This window comes from Balearica regulorum, chromosome 3 (assembly GCF_011004875.1).
Source record: "Balearica regulorum gibbericeps isolate bBalReg1 chromosome 3, bBalReg1.pri, whole genome shotgun sequence".
NCBI classification, from domain to species: Eukaryota; Metazoa; Chordata; class Aves; order Gruiformes; family Gruidae; genus Balearica; species Balearica regulorum.
The window spans coordinates 83,547,619-83,568,018 of NC_046186.1; the positions used below are offsets into that span (position 1 = coordinate 83,547,619).

Sequence of the window (20,400 nt, forward strand, 5' to 3'; positions counted from 1 at the left end):
GCCAGTGCACCTACTGGAATCCAGAACCAAGCCAGCAGATCTGACAGGAGTCTTACCATAAGTCACCTCATGAAGGAAATGCAAACCTCTAAGAAGAATTTGACCAACATTAACAGCTGACAGCATTTAAGACAAGGGTTGAGTAAACTCAACCAGCATTCACTTGATTCATTGTTTTTAAACATTGGGATCTGCAGTTTCAAAGCACAGACTTAATGCACATCTCATCCTACCTGTTGCTTTAGTATATACCCAATATATCCAATAGTGTTAAAGAGAAAGGAGAAGAGAAAGAAGAGAAGGAAATGGACATTTGCAGCTACAGGGATGTGTGCTAGATTTTTTTTTTTATATAAAAATAGCATAAACTGATCACCTCTAAAATGCGTTCTCTTTTGAGTTACAAAATATTTGCTTTCTATTATGTTCAAGAGCAAGTTACTTAACCCAGAGCAAAAGTTACCTCATGGCCCATAACAAAATGAAAAGATGTATATTTCATTTTATTTTATTGCCTTAAACCAGGAAAACTTTCTCTAGTTAAAAACTGTCAGTTTGTACTGCAGGTTCAGTAAACAGACTCATTTCTCCTGAAAATTCTAACCTATTGCCTCTTTCCACCCAGCTGCTGCACTCCAGCTTCACACTTGCCTTAACTAGTCAGAAGTTTAGTAAACATCAGTATCAGTTGGCAAACAGGTACATGATTAGCTATTTTTTCTTGCTGAAGAACAGAATGCAACTGCAACATTATCCTTTTGAACTTCCAATCTTCATAATTAACTCATACACTCTATCATAAAAAGGCAAGGAAAACAGCACCAAGAAGAACATGAGCCAGACAAATCCCTTCAACATAGTCAAAGCTCAATACAAAAATTATAACCAGGTAAGAAAAATTATTACTTGATCAATAGTTGAGTTCAGCGTGGTAAGCAAAATAAATCCACGGCCTTGAACCAAGTATTGTCCCAGCGCTGCCATATGAGTTTCTTCCTCTTCATCTTCCTTGGCCTCTGCCCTCTGGACCACTGCATTGCACAGTCTGTTGACATCCGTCAAGAATTCCCGTGCCAGTGAGTTACTGGCACTGCTCATGTCTGAGCTGTAAGTAAAGTACAAAAATTAAATCCATCAGGAAATGCATTCCTTATGGAAAAGAGACTGAGGGAAGAGAGGAGCATTTCTTCCCTGTTCCGTACCCCTTGCAAAGGGTGGCGTGTCTGTAGGACTGAGGAATCAATATACCAATGTAGGCTGGAAGGGAATAAGGAGGATGAGCTTAGAGAATTCCATTTGTTTCAGAGCAACTTTAGCTAGCAGCCCACAACCCCAAACACTAATTTTATAAGCCTATCAGGTAAAAGCCTGTGACACACAACATTTCCTCCCACCGCATAAGTGAAAGTTAATGACTTTGTTTCAGCTTTTCTTTGTAACCTAGATGTGAGCTTCAATATTCATCTGATTCTAAAAGCTATTTGACTTGAAACATAACGGGAAAACAGGTAGCTCTTACACAGCATTGCACAGAAAACATGTCCTGTAATAGTTTATTTGAACACATCTTCTACATGTTATGTATCCCAACAGTATGCAGATTGTTTCAAGTGGAAAAAAGAAAAAAATTAGTTCAGAGAAATATGGGAATTTCATAAACACAATGCTTTAGATTTACCAGTTCTCACAATGATTTCCTTCAAGCGGAAAGAAAGTGGGTGAGTGGATGACAGTCACTACTATAATGTACTTAATTCAAGATACAATTATACTGTACATGTTCAGGAGAAAATACCAAAAGCGTTGGTACTGATTCCCAAACCTATTAATTTTACTTTAGATAATGCACACAAGGCACTCATACACTTCATCTATTCACTCTATCTTATAAAAACACTTTTTTGTTTTCTCTTATGCCACAGCATTCTTTGGTTGGTCAGCACTAATACATGTTGAAAAGTTTAAAACAAACATTAAAACAAATGAGACAAGAAATGCAAGACTCAGCTGTAGAAAACTCTCAAGAGCATCATGAGGAAGACAAAACAAAACCAGAATCAGTGATGGCAGCTATAGAAACAAGAACATTTAATCCACATAAAACTCACTTATGAATACTACAGCATATAGAATCATAGAATGGTTTAGGGTTGGGAGGGACCTCAAAGATCATCTAGTTCCAACCCCCCTGCCATGGGCAGGGACACCCTCCACTAGACCACATTGCCCAAAGCCCCATCCAACCTGGTCTTAAACACTTCCAGGGATGGGGCATCCACAACCTGGAAGTGTTTAAGACCAGGTTGGATGAGGCTTATTTAACTCATTTCATTTCTGTATAAACAACTGAAGTAAAATCTTTGCAAGTCAAATATTTTCATCATGTCCAAGCATAGAACACGCACAGAGAGCGCCAAATAGTTTTCAATATAACATTTAAATATAACAGGTGAATTAATGCTGCTTGATCAAGAAACATCTACATGCAATTATTAGGTAAAAAATTAGACCTTGTAAGAAAGAGCAAGTTTGTTAGTGCTAATGGTACAAAAAAGCTTCTCTTAGTGGCAGGATTTTGAATACTTATATGTATAATGACATTCACTGCAGAAGTAACAGCAAAATTCTTACCAGAATTACTTTGCCAGCTTAACACATTTATCTTCTATTTGGAAGAAAAAACAAATATATTCTGGAAATATCACTCTTGGTTCACCTGTTTTTAAAAAGAAAAAAATACCTCATGGTTAATATGCAATTTCTTTGTTTTTAAAAAACTCATTTTATGATAGCTATTTGAAGTCCATGAAGAGTCCTTGAGGGTAGGTTTTTTTGAGCTTTAAAGGTCTAGTTTTCACTTGTAGCTTATGATTATGCACAATCAAAATCCTATTACAGAGAAAATAATTGATGCATATAAGGTAAGTGAACATAAAAAAATTAATTCTGTTTTAAAATGTAAAATGGACTAGGTATGCAAGTTTAAACATTTCCCTCTAGAGACAGTATGAATTTTTAGGGATCACTATCTGCATACATAATACTTGAAGCACTTGCAGCCTTAGGTACAAATGATGGATAGTATGAGAAACTGAATTGTGCAGTCAGGTGCTGATGTAAACCTGTCCTATTTTGTCCTAACAGATGACCAATCTTTATTACTTGAAGCATTGGGGAAAATGTACTTAATAAAATTGGAAAGGAATAATATTGTATCTGATCTGTACAGTCCACTACAGCAATTTAAGTGTTACTACTTCTTTCCTACCCCTTTAACCCGCTCCAGGCCTAACAGAGGATCAGAACAGGCAATGCATTCTTTCTCCACACACCACACCACCCCCCCACCCCCCCCCCAGAGGAGTACTTTAAAGCACCTCTGTTTTGAGCTATCAGTAGTCATGAAGAAAGGACTAAAATAACAGGGAGAAGGACTCTCCCAATTTGCTCCATAATGGCCAGAAACAGCAAGACAGTTACCCCTAGTACATACTTTGGGGGAAAAAAACAAAAAAAAACCCCAAAAAACCCACAGCCCACAGCCAACCACACCAGAAACACATACACCAGCCCTGTCTTTGTGAGCTCTGCACAAAGGGCAAAAAGATTCTGTCACAACTCAAGGAAAATGATTGCTATAGAGAGTATGCATTCATAAAGTCCCAACATCCCATGTGCCTTGTTGCAAGATAAACTGTCAAAGGGTTTATTAATTTTTCATTTTAAAACTTCAAGTTTCTAGTTATCACACTTCCCTGCACATCTTTTAGAGTGTATTCAATTCCAAAAAGCAAAAAAATTAATCCTCCTGAAATATTCTTATTTACTTAAACAAGATGGGAGAGCTCCATAATCATGCTTTAAATCCTAATGTATGGTTTCATCCGACTGGTTGAATACTTTCTCTGCTGTTTCCTAGAAGAGAGACACCAATGAATGCAGAGGCAATGTTTATTTCTGCAATGTCTCAGCATTTTTTGCTACCATTTTCAATTCTTGAACCAGTGCTAATTATTCAGCCGTTCAATGGTAATAGGGCTCCTTAACAGTCTCCCTTATAGTTAACTCCCAATTTTTTAAACTATATAATTTTTTTCATAATATTTGTGTTTGGTGCCATTGAGTATATTTTAACTGAGTCTAGTTTCTAACAAAGCCCTAAAATTCTCAGAACTTACATTCACTGGCACATCAGGCATATACAGAGATGTACTGTCCAAACCCACATTTACTGAAGCATCCACAAATCAGGGTACTCCAGTTACAAGCTAGTCTAAGTGTTAAAACTCATTCTCTAGATATGGCAAAAAAGCCAAAAATGCATTTGCTATCGATGGGAATGCAAAGCGTAGTAACCAAGAAAAGCCTCAAACATTCAACTACGAAGGTCTCTAGGTGGGTGCTCATCCACAATTAATTTATTATGGGGAGAAAAAAGATGGGGATGAGAAAAGAGAAAGAAGAAAAAGACTACATTCATTATTTTAGTATTCTCAGGTGGCAATTAAATTTAAAAAAATCAACTTTAAGCTTAAAATTGTGACTAGCAGGAACATTACATGAAAGACTTCCTTAAGGGAGGAGAGAAACACCGTAGGTTCCCTAGGGCAGGCTCCTAATAATCTGCGCCCCTTTGAGCGCTTGGGAACAACACATTTCATCCACAGCCTCACAGAAAAGCAATTCTGCTATACAGCTAACATTCAGTTTATTGTAACTGAATAGGTTAAGCAGCTAACAATTTTGCAATTGTACCAGACTTTATTGGAACATGTAAAAATATGCCATTCATCATGTTTTAGTGTCCTTCCATCTGAAACTTCAGCCTCCAAGTTTCCTGCATTGCTTGTACTGTTACATGGATTTAACATATATTGGTGTATTCTAGCAAAAGGGTGAATTCTCAACATCTCTGGCAAGATAAAGTACTATTTTGTTGATGGACTTGGCAGCAGTAGGCTAACAGTTGGACGTGATGATCTTAAAGGTCTTTTCCAACCAAAACAATTCTATGCTAATGTAAAAAGACATCAAGCATGTCTTCTTAATGCAAGAATTTAATATATAATTGGTAAGGAATTAAGATGCCCTCATTCTACAGTGCAGAAAAAATTGTAAAGAGATACTGTGATGGAAGCACTTCTTTTAAGACTCATTCCAACAACTACTACTCAGTTGCTAGCTACTTCTCAGTCATACCTATTTCTTTTTCTGCAATTAAGTTCTGAAACAGACTGAGAGCACAAACATGTCTTTGGAAACAGTTTCAGATATAACCTCATTATTCATCCCATCTTGAAGCTAGAAAGAACAATACAAGGAGAACTGAAAAATAATTAAGAAGCTTCCAAAAAAAAAAAAAAGAGCTGCATATGCACAGACAACCTCCTTCCCTTTCATATTTATTTCCTGACAAGTGATTTGAACACTTCAAGCACATCACCTTTCAAAGAACAACTCAGTGAACAACTTGCTCTGCTGATGCTGTAATATAGCAAACATTCTGCAGAGGTGTTTTTGGGGGGGTTGTTTTGTTTTTAAAGACAAATCCACTCCCACTCTAAAGTTTCAGCTTGCTTGTCACCTTTCTGTTGCAGATTGTGCTACGATGATACTACACCCTACACAGCGTAGCATTTCATCTTACTCCGATAAAGCATGCCAGCCAGTTTGCTTTAAGTAGGAACTACTCTACTGCAGAATTTTTCTTTTGTTTAAAGTGACACATCTTTAACTACTGTGGTGCCTGGTAATATGGAAGCAGATGCTACAGAAAACACCTGCACTGAGGTAGAGTGCCTTCACCTCTATTTAGACTTCAGAGATGTCACCTTAACTAGGGAAAAACCCCAAAACCTAAAACATCACACATGAACTAAGCCATAAGAGAGCAGAAAGAAACCTAGCAGAATCTCAGTTCACCACTGCTGTGTACAGTCTTAATGGGACACTTAGTTTTGGAATACACAATGCATCAGGGCTTCACAAGGCTAGCCAGTGGGGGGGTGGGGGCGGAAATATCACTCTTAAATTCCATTTCACCCTCTAGAAGAATGATTATCATATTTCATAAAGACTACCCTTACTAGAGACTTTTTTTTTTAAGGGAGGTTTTAAATGTTAATTTTATAATACTAGCAATAAAGGAACTACTTAAGCCACCTCTATTTCTTGTGAAGTAGATATCAATAAATTCCCTCAGATTGCTCATTAGTAAATAGTTATATCAGTCCAAAATGAACATGCTGCTGGGTGCTGTTCACACAGCTGCATAGTTAGACTTGAGTGCCTGAGTAAAACAAAGTGATAACATACATAAGGCATGGCACGTAGGAGCCACCTGCAAGCCTTAATTTCCTGTAGCTCACTGTGTTATCTTCAATAAAAGCAGTCCTGTCTACCAGGTTATATAAGTATCTTACCGCACTAAAGGAGTGATTGCCAATCTCGTAAGAAAAATAAACTTAGGAGAAGCTATTTTACAGATCATATAAAGATAAGTAGAGAATGTATAGCTACCTGTAGTTGTTAATTTACCTTCCCTAGTTTTCCATTTCAGATAAGAGACAGAGGTTGACCAGGTATAGCACAGCTGCAAGTCCTTTTAAGTAATGAAGCTGCATTTTTAAGTGTTAATTTTTAAAATTAACACTTTGAAAAAAGTGTAATTTCTATCAGCCATTGTACAATCCAGTTATTTCTGGCCTTCAGTTCAAAACTTGTAGCCCTTTTATCCATTCTCTAGCATAAAGTATATGGGAATATGAGTCACCACAGGCCAATAAATGCAACATTTAGCAAATTACTTGTCCCAGCCTCATTGCTTGTACTTAACATTTATGCTCTGGAGAACGCGCTTGTGACCTCTTCAATGATTTTAACATTAATGTGATTACATCAATAATTACTTTAATCACATTTACTTTGGGGTTAAACTTTAAATTTAAAGCTCAGGCTTCTGTTAGAGGACAACATGCATAATGAAGAGCACGGACAGTTTACTGACACTAAGACACTCCTTAATAGGCTTTGGCAATTGTAACATCAATTGCCAGGTTTATTACAGAAAGTAAGTTTATGTTGTTAGTATCAGACACCAATTTCATTGCCTTCTGTTTTAAAAATTTTTTAAACAATTAAACTAAGGGAATCCTATGCACATAAAGCCTCAAACTCACGTGTCACTGAAATCAGCATTCTTCCTTTTCTGTCCTTTTGATATCACACAAAACTTTAAACTGGCTAGAAACAAATACCTAGATGACACTGCCAAAATGGGTTACACAGCAGCAGCAGCAACACACAAACCTTTAAGAGAACAGGTATCTGCAATTCAAGCAGAGCACCAACAGAAAACTTGAGACGCTTTGATGCCTTGTTTTACCAATGCAAGGCAGTCAGCCAAAAGCATAGCTTATAAAAGGCAGAGAACATTTGCTAACCATCCAACAACTCCCTGATATTCAAACACATGAGCAAACAAGAGCAAAAACAAGACACTTCAAGTTTGGTTCATTCTCAAAACAGACATACCAGACAACGCTTCAGCTCTGCAGAAGACCTCCTACTTACTCCACTTCCAACCAGTTTCTGCTCTGTCCTTTGCTACTATTTATTAACTATTTGGGGTTGCAGAAGCAGACAACCTATTAAAACATACTAAGTCAGTGTTGCTCCAGCCATTAGGTTGCACATGAAAAGCAACCTCTTAACATAACAAATTTATCATAAGACTGCAGGTAGAAGTCAATTTTCTTGGCACAGTTGTACTTCTAACCAAGTCCTTTACTTCATCAAAGATTTCAGTAACTAGCTTTTAGTCTTCTACGTAACCCACTAGATCAATATTATTTCCAAACAAGTTATTCAGAGTGTCTTTCCTCAGAATAAAGAAAGAGAGTGAAAAATAAAAATGCTTAGTACTTTTGGATAAATAACACATGCACTGTCCTTTTAACTAACCAGGGAAAAGTGTGTCAAGGTCACAAGATGGTAAACAAGTATTATTTTAATGAACACTGAAAAGTACGTTGAGATCTTCAGAGCAATGGTGTTGCAGTATATACAAGTGTGTTTATGTATGTATAATCTTTTATAATTTTTTTTTATGTAAAATCAAAAGTATATTTAACTCCCACCTCACCTACATGTCTTGCAATGCCCAAAGTCTGAGAGTCCTGCTTCTACAACTATCTTAAGCCTCCTATAAGTATGTAGTCTACTTATGTTCTGCTGCCTAGGTATTAAAATTTAATCCATGAAGCTCAGTGTTTATACAAGCCGAGAATTAGAAAATTTCTACCACTAAGTAGATGTAAAAGCATTATATCTTACACTGAAAAAAATACAGAATTCTAAGGAATAATATTATCTGTGGTTTCTGAAAAAATAGTACTTAAAGAAATAAAAATATTTTCATACTGTATATGGTCAGGAAACACTGTGACATGGATGGCTAAACTAGCCTTTTCTGTTGTAGACGAGGATTGTCAAGGAAAAAAGCAAACAAGATCAGACAAATGTTATGCTAGATTTGGCCAAATTAAAGAAACACGCACTTTCCAAAATACCTATTGAATATATATATATAAACAAGCCAGCAAACCTATAATTAGCAAACATACCCAAGGCTACAGGCACCAAGAGATATACAAAGTGGCACTACCTGTACAGGCAGGTCAACTTAATCAGAAGAATGACATCTCTGGAACTGTCTGAGACCCAGACCTGTGGTGCAACATGCTGAACGTGAGGTCAGTGAGGGGAAAAAACCCCAAACCTTTCCTCACCCCCAAATTATTATTTGCTATGTATTTTCAGGCCTGTGTTTTTTGACAGTTGGAAATTAAACCCATGGGTAATTTCTTTGGGTGCAAAGTTTGTTCCAGACTACACTTCCCAAATGTAGTCTGCATATTTTTTCAAAGTTAACTTAAAATGTGTTTGCTAGACTTTAATCTGGTTCCTGTGATATATTCTGACCCATAAGCATTTAAGGGACCTTGACAGGCTTCAGAGGTGGGCCAGCTGTGTGAACTGCATGAAGTTCAACAAGGCCAAGTGCAAGGTCCTGCACATGAGTCAGGGCAATCCCAAGCACAACTACAGGCTGGGCAGGGAATGGATTGAGAGCAGCCCTGAGGAGGACGACTTAGGGATGTCTGTAGACAAGAAGCTCAGCATGACCCAGCAATGTGCACTCACAGCCCAGAAAGCCAGCCATGTCCTGGTCTGCATCAAAAGAAACGTGACTAGCAGGTCAAGGGAGAGGATTCTCCCCCTCCACTCCACTCTTGTGAGACCCCACCTGGAGTACTGCATCCAGCTCTGGGGTCCCCAGTACAAGAAGGACATGGAGATGTTAGAGCAAGTCCAGAGGAGGGCCATGAAGACAGTCCGAGGCCTGGAGCACCTCTGAAGACAGGGTGAGAGAGCTGGAGTTGTTCAGCCTGGACAAGAGAAGGCTCCGGGGAGACCTTATAGCAGCCTTCCAGTACCTGAAGGGGGTCTACAGGAAAGCTGGAGAGGAACTGTTTACAAGGGCAGGCAGTGACAGGACAAGGGGTAATGGCCTTAAACTGAAGGAGGGCACATTTAGATTAGCTATTAGGAAGAAATTCTTCACTGTGAAGTTGTGGCTACCCCCTCCCTGGAAGTGTTCAAGGCCAGGTTGGATGGGGCTTTGGGCAACCTGGTCTAGTGGATGGTGTACCCTGCCCAAGGCAGGGGTTTGGAACTAGAGGATCTTTGAGGTCCCTTCCAACCCAAACCATTCTGTGATTCTATGAAGTCTGCTCTCCCCATCAGCATGAAGTCTGCTCTCCCCAACAGCATGACTATTTCTAGAATCTCACTTTTCTCTAGCATAGTTATTAGTAACAACAGCTCTGAACAAATGATAGAAGCCCAACTCAGAAAGGTATAACAGATTAATATAGACAATATTCATGTTTACATACAACTAAAAAAACCTCCCATTTACCTACAATTCAGTTTTCCTGTTCAACAGTTTCCAAAGTACAATCTTAGGACATTACTTCCATTAAATGAACTGATTTACATTCTTAGTGTTTCCACTAACCTACTAACGGTCCTGAAGTGCATAAGCCTGTCCTACAAGGCCAATAGAGACTATCAACTCAAAAGAGCAAGATTCTAATTTATTAGCTGTCACTGACTATATAAAGACTGTAACTAGTAGCAGCACACAGGGGACTGGAAACCAAGGCCAGAACAACATTAAGGTATAACAAACTGCATTAAAAAGATTGACCAAACAAGGACTACCAAAACCAGAAGAGAGAACTGGGCAAGAAAAGAGCAGGTGATACAAGAGCTGAGTGCCCCAACAGGAAACCAGCTCACATGCAAATTAATTGCAGACTTTTCCACATATAAGCAATGCCCCACAGATCTACAAATAAAATTGAGCATATGCAGTTTGTATCATGTTTTAGAGGTCTGTAATTCCAAAGGTTAAAACCTTAATAATTATGTTTAGAATGAATATTCTACTTCTGACACCCATCATGATGAAGCTACTGGCAAAACTTAGTATTTCAGCAACAGCCCTGGCCTATCAGGGCCTCACAATTCAGGGAGAGAACACACAGAAAAGTCTGTACTAAAGTATAGTAGAGGCCAAACTACATATAGCTCAAGTGTAGCAAGCTTTAGAGAATGAGAAGGCTAACATCCCCATCTCATCCTAGTTCCTCTAAAGTGTTAGTTGTCCTCACTCACACCACATCTGCAAGCTAATACCTTCTGGGACATGGACAATAGCTTTCCATGTCTTACATTAAATCCCTAGCATAATTCTGTATAGCAACTTTACCTAATTTAGTTAATTGGTCTACTTTGTGACAAGAGTAATTTTAAGAACATCTTGTTAAGGTCAACTCAGTGACTTTTGATGCAACTTTTGGTACATCATAAGCTACGGAAACATTCACAGCAGTGAAAAACGAATATAATTTCATTAACACTTAACTTAAACCACAGCTTCTTGTTCTTCTTGCCTGTGAAGAATTCATGTCATGATTTGTTCTTCATCATTTTAAAGTCTACTTGCAAAAAACCTGATTTGTATTACCTGTTTAACTCACAACAGGACTTTTACAAGTAGAGTTTATTATGTTGCTGTAATTTCAAGATGCTTAAAAAGTGAATTTGTTAAACTTAACACATATAGCACCAGCAAACCCTATTCATGCTTAATATTTTCTTCTTGGAACATACTATTACCTTGGACACTAGAATTAAGTGCCAACTGTCTACTTGTACAACAAGCGTTATCCAAAACTTTGAATACTGGTACCATCATATAAGAAGAGGGAAGGGAAAATCTGTTTGCAGAAAAATATCGCGTTTTAATGTTTTGGTTTTATCTCTTGATCTCTTGCCCTAGATCTTCTGTATATAAATATCTACTTGACATATCCAACCCTTATTTGGAAAAAATATTAGATGAGATTAAGAGTCTTTAGGGCAAAGTTAAGAAGTGTTCACTGTAATAACAACCAATACGAGCTGTCATAATGGAACAGAGCAATACAATACCAATTGCGTGCTAAGAAGAAGGCACCAGAGATTAAGTGATCAATGCTAGTAAAGTTCTTGCTAAAATTCAGCAGGTTGTTACCGGGTTCTGCCTTGAGCTATGAAGATCTGTATCTCCTTTACAAGTTAGCAGCTTATCAACAATTTCTTCCTTTTGAGTCTGGATTAACTATCATCAAGACAGAGTTAATGGCAAAGAATCCCACAGGCTAGCTGCTTATTACACACCTGCTTTGGGACAGCTTCTCAACACAACATGGAATTTTATTTAGTCAAACAACATCAAACACCTGTGAATGCATTCTTGTTAAGCCTGAAATCAAGTTAAAAGATGAGTGATGATTCATCTACAAAATCAGCACTAATGAAAGACAGGCTTTCAAACAACCACCTACACTCAAGTAATGCGTAACCCAGAACATGTACTATGCTCATGTTTATGCTTAGTTTGTGCTTTAAAGTCAGTAACTACAATACAGCTGTTAGCCACACTAAATCCAAACCAGTTCATTTAAAATTTGCATATTTCAGACCAGTGCATGCAGGCACACAGAATAAACATTCCTTAGAAGAGGGAAAGCTGAGGGCCTTCAGAGATAATCATTGCAACAATAACCATGTTAGAAACAAATGTGTTCGCTATCAGGGGAACCAACTAAAACACGCTGAAGCAAAATAACACCAGGCTGTTACCAATACCATGAAAATGCTAGAGACAAGCTTTGTTAGTAGAGATGAAGACAAGGATCTGTTCCAGATCTTATCTGAAGTGCCAGAGGACAGCTGTAATAAACACATGGTAAGGAACTGTGAAGGAACTGACAAATATTCCACCAGAAGACAGAATCTATGTAGAAATTGAGCTATGAAAGACCAGAAAGTTCTTCCAAAAGAAAACTGAAGGATTAAGATCTTCCATAAAACATTCAGCAGTGAAAAGGCTGAAATGGTATAACTTCCAGGTGAGCCTTGTTCTGAACACTACTCAGAGTGCTAACAAGTTCTTCCCCACATTAAAATAGGTAATCCCCCTAAATATCTTCTTCCAAGCTAAAGGTTTGATACTTATTCCCAAAACAGACTAGAAAGCAAGCTTTGACAGGCAGGGTTGCACGGTAATGACCAATGACTAACTCTAAAGATCAAGACTAACCTCTGCAGACTGTGTAAAGTGAAAGGAAAGAAGCAGTCTACTACAGATGCCAAACTGGAAGTTCAGGGCCTCTACAGTAAAAAGCCTACACAGACCAGCCCTGCAAGACCAGGCAGAATACCCTCTTACATTAATCTGCAGTATGGTAGACAGTATGGTCTCTAGTACAATTGGGAAAAATGCTGTAGTCATGACCACACAAGTACACAGACCACATTGCATCTACCTGGGGATTATTTTAAACAAATGTACCACTTAAATTCATGGTCTGGAGTACCATACAAATCTTTGTAATTTATAAGATTATAAATTTTGTTTGAACTAATACTCAGAGAGATGGAAGAGGCAAAAAAAGTTGAGCAGTATCTTGAGGCACTCTTGCTGAAGGGATATGAATGAATAAAGTCTATTCCTGAAAACGAAAGCTTAGTAGTTAGAGGATTAAAACAAGAAAGTAAAGTGCTTAAGATAAATTTTGGCATTGTGTCGACTATGAGCAGTTAAATAAGAGGGGAAGGTCCATGATGAGAGTGTAAAAAGAGGTCATTAATGGGCAGAAGATTAATTCTGCTTCTGGGACTTTAAAACTTGTCAGTGAAATCCATGTTTTCTATTAGTAATTAGATGCAGACAAAATAGCAGGTAGCAATTCTGAGGGTGGTATTAAAAAAATAATTTACCTAAATATCTGAGAGTTTCAGACACTTATTCCTGCTAATCTCCATCTACTAGCTTCTTTACAAAGTGCTAACAGTTTTGGTTGCTTTAGGGAAGCAGACCCTGTACTTCTCCCAGGCTTTACAGCACAGAGGTATTTGTTCCAGCTGTGCACTGAACTAGCCCCAGAAGACCCAGTCAACAATCAAGAGTTCTACAGGCAAAAGGACTCTCATAACATCTCACTTCAGGTAGTTTTTCCTCCAGTGGGAATGCAAATGAGGAACTGCTAGGATTTCATTTTATTCTTGAAGTTGACTGATCTTGCTGAGTGCTGTTTAAATTAAGCAGTATAGACTCCAATAGAGAAACTATAATCGCTAATTATCCTTAATTTCACATAATAACGACTAAGAGTATTAAGTTTCTCAGTATACCTATTACTAGATAGACAAATATTTAAGAAAATCCTGAACCACTGGAGAAAACTAAATCCATCCACAACACAAAAAATAGCCAAACTTTATGTTTAAGAAGTCCTTGAACTACAGACATCTATCACACATGCACACACAAACAAGATTTCACACTGCTGAGAGACAGGGAGATGAAAGAAGTGTGCTAGATGAAGGCTACGTACATAGCCAAGTAGCATTTTCAGTAATCAAACATCATATGATTTTTTTTTCTGCAAATGCTAGGGATTTAGCAGGACTCCAGTAATCAAACTGACCTTGTAACAGAAGTAATTTAGGTTTCTAAAAATAGTTCTAGATTAATTAGGAGTGCCTTCTGGAGTTGAAAGACCCCACACACAGCACTTTTTCTGTATATCCAGACGCAAAGGAAATTCTGCTTTTCTTTGATCTTTTCTTAATTGAAACATACAAATGAGCAATGAAACCACACACTCTTCAGTGACTCAAATCCCCCCCTTATAATCAAAAGATGCAAGAAATACAAAGATAAATATGTACCTCAGGCAGCACACAAAGTTTTACAGTTAGGGGCTTTTGCTTTGTTTTCTCTGTAGCAAGTCATCAGAATGTTTGCTCTCAATTCTTTGGAATCAAGACTGTTAAGCTCTCTTGCCTCCCAATAGAAAGAAAATAGGAAGGTGAAAGACTTGCATTTTTTGGTTAATTTTAAGACTATTTCAGTGTCTGTTAAAATTACTGAATCAAAACTGGACAAATTTCAACTCTTGAAATGTTACAATGAAAGTATATTGCTGGACTTTAACCAGTTCCTCCACACAATTATGAACCATCAGGAATAGTTCCTTAAGTCTTAAATATTTTCCTTACTAATTCACTGTTTTCCAGAATTAAGACATTGAGAACTATTCATCCCTTCAGATTGCTGTTTCTGTTATTCATTCCTCATCTGGTTAATACATTAAAGCCTATCCAAATCAGTTACTTACTGAGGTTAACAGATCTAGTTAGATGCTTTTGGCCATTTACCCCTGCCAAGAACACAAATCTTCAGTAAATGCCTCCACAACACTAGAGAGGAATAAATGAAGTCAGGCATTTGCTGAAATAAAACTGGACAAAGTTAACATCAGTTTTAATGCTTCCAGTGAAGCCTTGCATTTGGCACTACCTGATGGTAATTCCTTCTTGTATTTCATCTTCCCAATTTTCTCTTGGGAAAGCAGAAAGGTTTTTCTTTACTGTCAGAAGTTTGAAGAACCAGAAACTCTCTCCTCCCACCTCACATTCAGTTCCTCATGCTCCCATACTTTTCCATGGAGCATGGTGATGCTTTTAACTGAAAGTCAAGAAGCTCAACTTTCTGGGTGCAGGAAAAGAGAGCAATGAATGCATGAACGTGAGGATTAGCTGAGATTGTCAGATGCTTGCTCAACCACTCTGACATAGACACAGCCTAACAGACACTAGTCTTCCACCATCTTTCACAAACCACCATTCACCAGTTTTGCCCTCCACTTCCCGCCTTTCAAATTATCCAGAAAGTGCAGACAAGCTCTTTCACAACGTAAGAGTAATTCTCACAGTGCCTCAACTCCACATGGCTCGAAAACCTAATATAAACACAAGAGTCACAGGTATGCCTGCAGTGAACTACAAAAGCTCAGAAGTGCAGAAGACAACCCTTTCAGTGCTTATCCACTGTGTGACCACTGCAAAATCCCACCCACAGTAACAGTAGGCAGCAGTGAGTAGTGAGACTAAGAAATAAAGTCAGAGAAGCAGAAGAGTGGAAGCCCTGCTCTTCTGTAACACACCAAAACCACAAAATACCTCAGCTGCAGAAGACGAAATATTAAATCTGCAGTGGCGACTAAAAAAGCCAGTGGAACTTAAGAGAAATATCCAGAACAAAGATACAATAGAAGTTTCAGCACTTACAGGTACTAAGATATAGCACTGTTCCAGGACTTCACTACATTGATCACAGCGCTACATACCTATCCCTTCTTCAACATACATAAGTTAACAAATTTTGCATTTAATCTTGATCCATCTTGCTCTCACACTCAGCATCAGATCTGAGCTGTATCTTCACAAAGAGCACAGTGTAGTTACCTAAAAATCATATTAGCAAGACTCACACTTCTACTCTACCAGTACAAAATCCCTCCAACTTCCCAGAAAAATGGGATTTTAAACAGATCCCAGGCTGCAAAGATGAACCATAAAGAGCTAATAGCTTACAGCAAGAAAAACGTCAAGACTACACACAGCATCTTTTTCTCCTTTCCCTTCCCCTTCACACACTCCAGTATCACTTCTGTAGAGAGTGTTTTATCTGGGGGTAAGACATTCCCATGCACTAATTTCAACAAGTCCTGAAAGATACATTCAAATGCAAGACCTGAATCTGAACAGAGGAAAAGAAAATCTGGATCTAGTACATACCATGCTGCTTTAGTAGTTCTTCTCAAATGACCATGACAGCTGAAGCAGACACTCTATTAAGTCTAAGCGAAAGCCCCCACCTCCTGAGGAGCAGCTAGGGAACAGTTAAATAAGACAGCTTAGCCCACCTGACAACTCATGACTAGCAAGAAGGTGGTTCTGTTCTTCCCCAGCAACTCTTCCCTTCCTCTTCCTCCAGCACTGCACTCATCCAATTCCTTCTTGATGTGACTCATCTCCACAGGTTTGCAGAAAACTAGTTTTTTTCAGCTTTTTTTTTTGTTGAATTGCCACGTGGAGGGATCAGGCAGTTGCCACTGTCAGCAAAGGGAAGAAGGCAGGCAGAAGATCTCTCCCTTCAGCAGTAACAAGCTGCTCAATCAGCTCAGCCAGCTCAGACAAATCAGTCCAAGCAACAAAACAGAAGCAACCACCAATCTCTTCTACCTGATCTTGTCCCAAACTAAAAACAGGTATATCATCTCCAGATCAGTGCTACTGCAGGAGCTGATAGCTCCCATGCCACCAGCTGAATTACTTGATTCTATCTAAAGGCCTATGAATCTTCATCAAGCAATGACTTGCCAGAGTAACTGACATTCTCACAACTGTCTCTCAACTGGAAAAGAAACCAAGAATCAAAGTAATCCCAGACATATGTATATACAGCCCTCCCTCTACTGCATATTACAACTTTTTCCAACAAACATAACAAAAAAAGATGACCTTAAAGTTGAATCAACAATATGAAGCAGTGGCATCTCAGGCAACAGCTACTACAGTTCTTCACTAAGGAAGCCCACGGGGCCTGACATCTCCTCAAAAAGGAATAAAAAAAGATATTAGTGAGGTCTTGTCAAAGATGGCTGTTCACTCCAAAGAACTTAAATTCACCCACAAAGGACAAGCAAGTGTGTTCAGGACATCAAGCGCCTCCTGGTGTAACAGAATCCTCTTACAAAATAATATGTTCCCTCTGCTCTCTTCTACCCGCAAAAGACAAGTATTAAAACCAGCTTTGTTCAGAATTCCTCTATGTGCAATGTTATCTTATTTGAAAGGAGACCACCATGACAATGGAAAAATTCTTCAAATATGAATGAAGTTAGATCCCCGCATAAGCTGCAAGGGTGTACAATTGTATATTAATAAGAATGCACCAATGTCTAGTAAAGAAATTGCTAACAATAAAAATACAGAACTGATAGCTTCCTGAAGTGTGTGTTCATATTTCATAGTATTTACTTAAGCTCTTTGAGCTTAACTGTAAAGAAAACTATATAAAAGCAGCAACATCTTTTAGTAAGTGTTAAGAATGCAGTTTCTCTTTTCTAATGTTTACATATCAAGTGTCTTATTTTCCAACAGATCCTATGCTATTGTTCTAGGTGCTTACAGTCTCTTTTCTTATTGTCTTAAGCTGTACTAAAAACTGATCTGGAGGTACATGGAAAACCTAGCAGGGACTAAGAGAAAGGACAAAACAAAAGAAGCATTTAAGAAGCATTAATTAAATGGTTACTAACCTAACAGAAAAACATCTTACGATTAATTAAACATTTTTAATAGAAAGCTGTCTGCGAGCATGGTTTAAAGAAAAAAAATGGGGGAAGGAGAGAGGGAAAGCAGGAAGGGAGTGACATTAAAAAAACTCCTCTTAAGAAATCTTTATAGACTCTTACAAACCAAGTGATGACTGACTTCCTGAAGTCTCTATTACTATTAACTTTGGTTTCAGAAGTAAGGCATTGAAAGCTACTTGCTCTTAGCTTGCAAGATTCTCTGTCCAAAGCACAATGAGGAAGAAAGAAGAGTAAAATTAAAATACCGTAGAAAAAGCAGATTTTCTCTTATCTATAACAATATATGAAAACATTATCATTCTTCATTCACTCTATTTTAAATGTCCACCAGAAACTCTCAGAGCCACTACAGATTTTTCTAAAGTCTAAAAGGATACATTAGTCTTTGCACTATTGGTCTGTGAGCCTACACTTAAAGGCAAAAAATGGTGTCTTGTCCAAGCAAGCAAGCAAATTCAGATTCTTCCTTCAGGAAGGGTTAAATGTTCCAGACATCTTTTTTTCTGCTACCTAGAATAAGATTATGATACACATGACTAAAACAGATCTCTTTACTGGTTTTTCTACCACCACCTCATAGGGAACAGTATGATTCCCTTAGTGACACAAGCTCGTGTCACTAACTCCAAGTTTCTCTAGATCCTTATCAACACATTCAGGTCTGGTTCATGTGGCACTACAACTAAAAAGGGAAAAGTCTCCCATCCAGATTTTCTTGTCTAGATAGTTCCCATTTATAACCATATTCAGATGCTTTTCCAACTCCTAGGCCACCACGTTCAGCCATAGAATCACAGAATGGTTTGGGTTGGAAGGTATGTTAAAGACCATCTAGTTCCAACCCCCCTGCCATGGGCAGGGACACCCTCCACTAGACCAGGTTGCTCGACCCTCTTGCTGAACTTCCTCAGTTGCTCTGCTTTCTCTTATACCAGAAGGTTTATTCTCACTTCCCGTGACACACCTGCTTTCCTTGCCTTCTGTCTCACTGTATAGGTAAATAAAAGGCAGCTCTTTAGTTCATTTGGGGATATCAGGTAATGTCCAATTATTAGAATTTTTTTCCCCTCAGAGGAGCATCTTCACACATTCTCCCCATGCTCAGAGAGCATCTAGAAGAGTTCTCATTGCTCCTCTGTCCACTCCTTTTAATAGATTAAAAATATTTTTTTTAAAAAAAAAAGCATAGTTCAGGTGCTGAAGTGCTGCAACTGTTGTACTCCACGTCCATCACCATTATCGCATTTCCGCGAACAGCCCACATTTGCTTTTCGTCAATGGTTATCTCCCACCTCCAACAAACGCCCTGTCGGCAGCAAGGCTTTGTGCTCCAGCTCTGCACAAACACAGGGCAGAGCACAGCCCGCCGCATCCCGGTAACACGGGAAGGAACGGAACACGACCCCGCACGCACACGGAGTATTAAATGTCGCCTTTCGGTAAAAGCGGAGGCCACACGTTCGGAAGAAGCACTCCGGACGACACACCGCCCCGCACAAAGCCACCAAATTCACGGAGCCAAGCCCCGACTCCCGCCCCTGAGAAACACGAGGGCCCCGGAGCGGATCCCCCCCTTCCCTCCCGCCGCGGCCACCGCGGCCCGGCCCCTGCCCCAGGGAGCCTCGGGGCGGGCAGGGCCCCGCCTGCGCCACCGGCGGCTGCTTCTTCCGCCTCCCACAACCCCCGCGGCCGCGCCCGCCAGGCTGCCGAGCCACCAACGGCAATCAGCGACCGAGGCGGCAGGCGCCGGGTGACAGCCCGCCCCGGCCCACGCACGGCGGCTTCCGGCGCCGGTATCGCCCCGCGGCGGGGCGCCCTCTCGCCGAAACCCGCAGCAAGGCCTGTACCCGCCGAGCTGCCTGCCTCCCACTCGGCCCCGCACCGCCAGGCGGACCCCCCGCAACCCGAGGCGGCGGCAGGACCCACCCCGCCCTTACCCGTTCCTCGCCTCACCGGAGCCGGCGCGCCCGGCCGCCCGCTCCGCTCTTATCCCGCTGACAGCGTCCCAGCAGTCCATGGCGGGAGGGCCCAGCTCGGCACGGCCCCGCCGCGCGGCCCGCCCCCGTCGCCCTGGCAACGCAGCGTCCGCCCCGCCTCTCGCCCCACCTGACTCCTCCGCTCCCGCCGCCGCCGCCGTCGTTCCGCCAGCACCGGCGGGCGGGTGGGCAGCGGGCGGTATCACGCGCGCACCTCCAGCCAATCGGCGCCGCCGCCTGGCCGAGCGGGGGGCGGGAGCAATGCCCCTGGGCGGGGGCGTCCTTTCCCCGAGCAGCTTCTCACCCGCCCCTCGGCGCGCGGGGCCCCGCCCACTCCCGCCACGCTCCGCCCCCAGCGGCCCGAGCGGCGGGCGAGATGTGCGGGGCTGGCGGCGGCGGCGGCGGCCGGGCAGGCGGCGGCTCTCGGCCGTCGCCGCGGCCCTCGGCTGTCGCACCGGGCTGGCAGGGGCGGCGGCGGAAGGGCGCTCCTGGAAGCGCCGCAGTGTGCCTGGAGCCGGCGGCTCCGCTTGCTCCCGGGCTCGGGTCGTGACAGCGCGTGCGCCCGGCGGGTGCCACATGGG

At 40.6% G+C, this 20,400-nt stretch overlaps 1 protein-coding gene across 4 annotated transcripts in view; it reads right to left on the reverse strand.

Annotated features, from left to right (window-relative positions):
- Positions 1–19,969, reverse strand: part of LYST (lysosomal trafficking regulator) — an 86,678-nt gene extending 66,709 nt beyond the window's left edge. For 2 of the 4 annotated variants that reach the window (XM_075748738.1, XM_075748741.1), the window contains exons 1-3: positions 19,781–19,907; positions 2,632–2,716; positions 907–1,105 (exon numbers count right to left, since the gene is read on the reverse strand). In XM_075748738.1, the coding sequence (XP_075604853.1) occupies positions 907–1,098 (192 nt within the window). In that variant the 5' untranslated portion in view covers positions 1,099–1,105; positions 2,632–2,716; positions 19,781–19,907. Of the gene's footprint in view, positions 1–906; positions 1,106–2,631; positions 2,717–19,780; positions 19,908–19,949 lie in introns of those variants that run through there. The other 2 variants (XM_075748740.1, XM_075748739.1) reach the window with 2 other exon arrangements.
- Between the last annotated feature and the right edge of the window lie 431 nt (positions 19,970–20,400).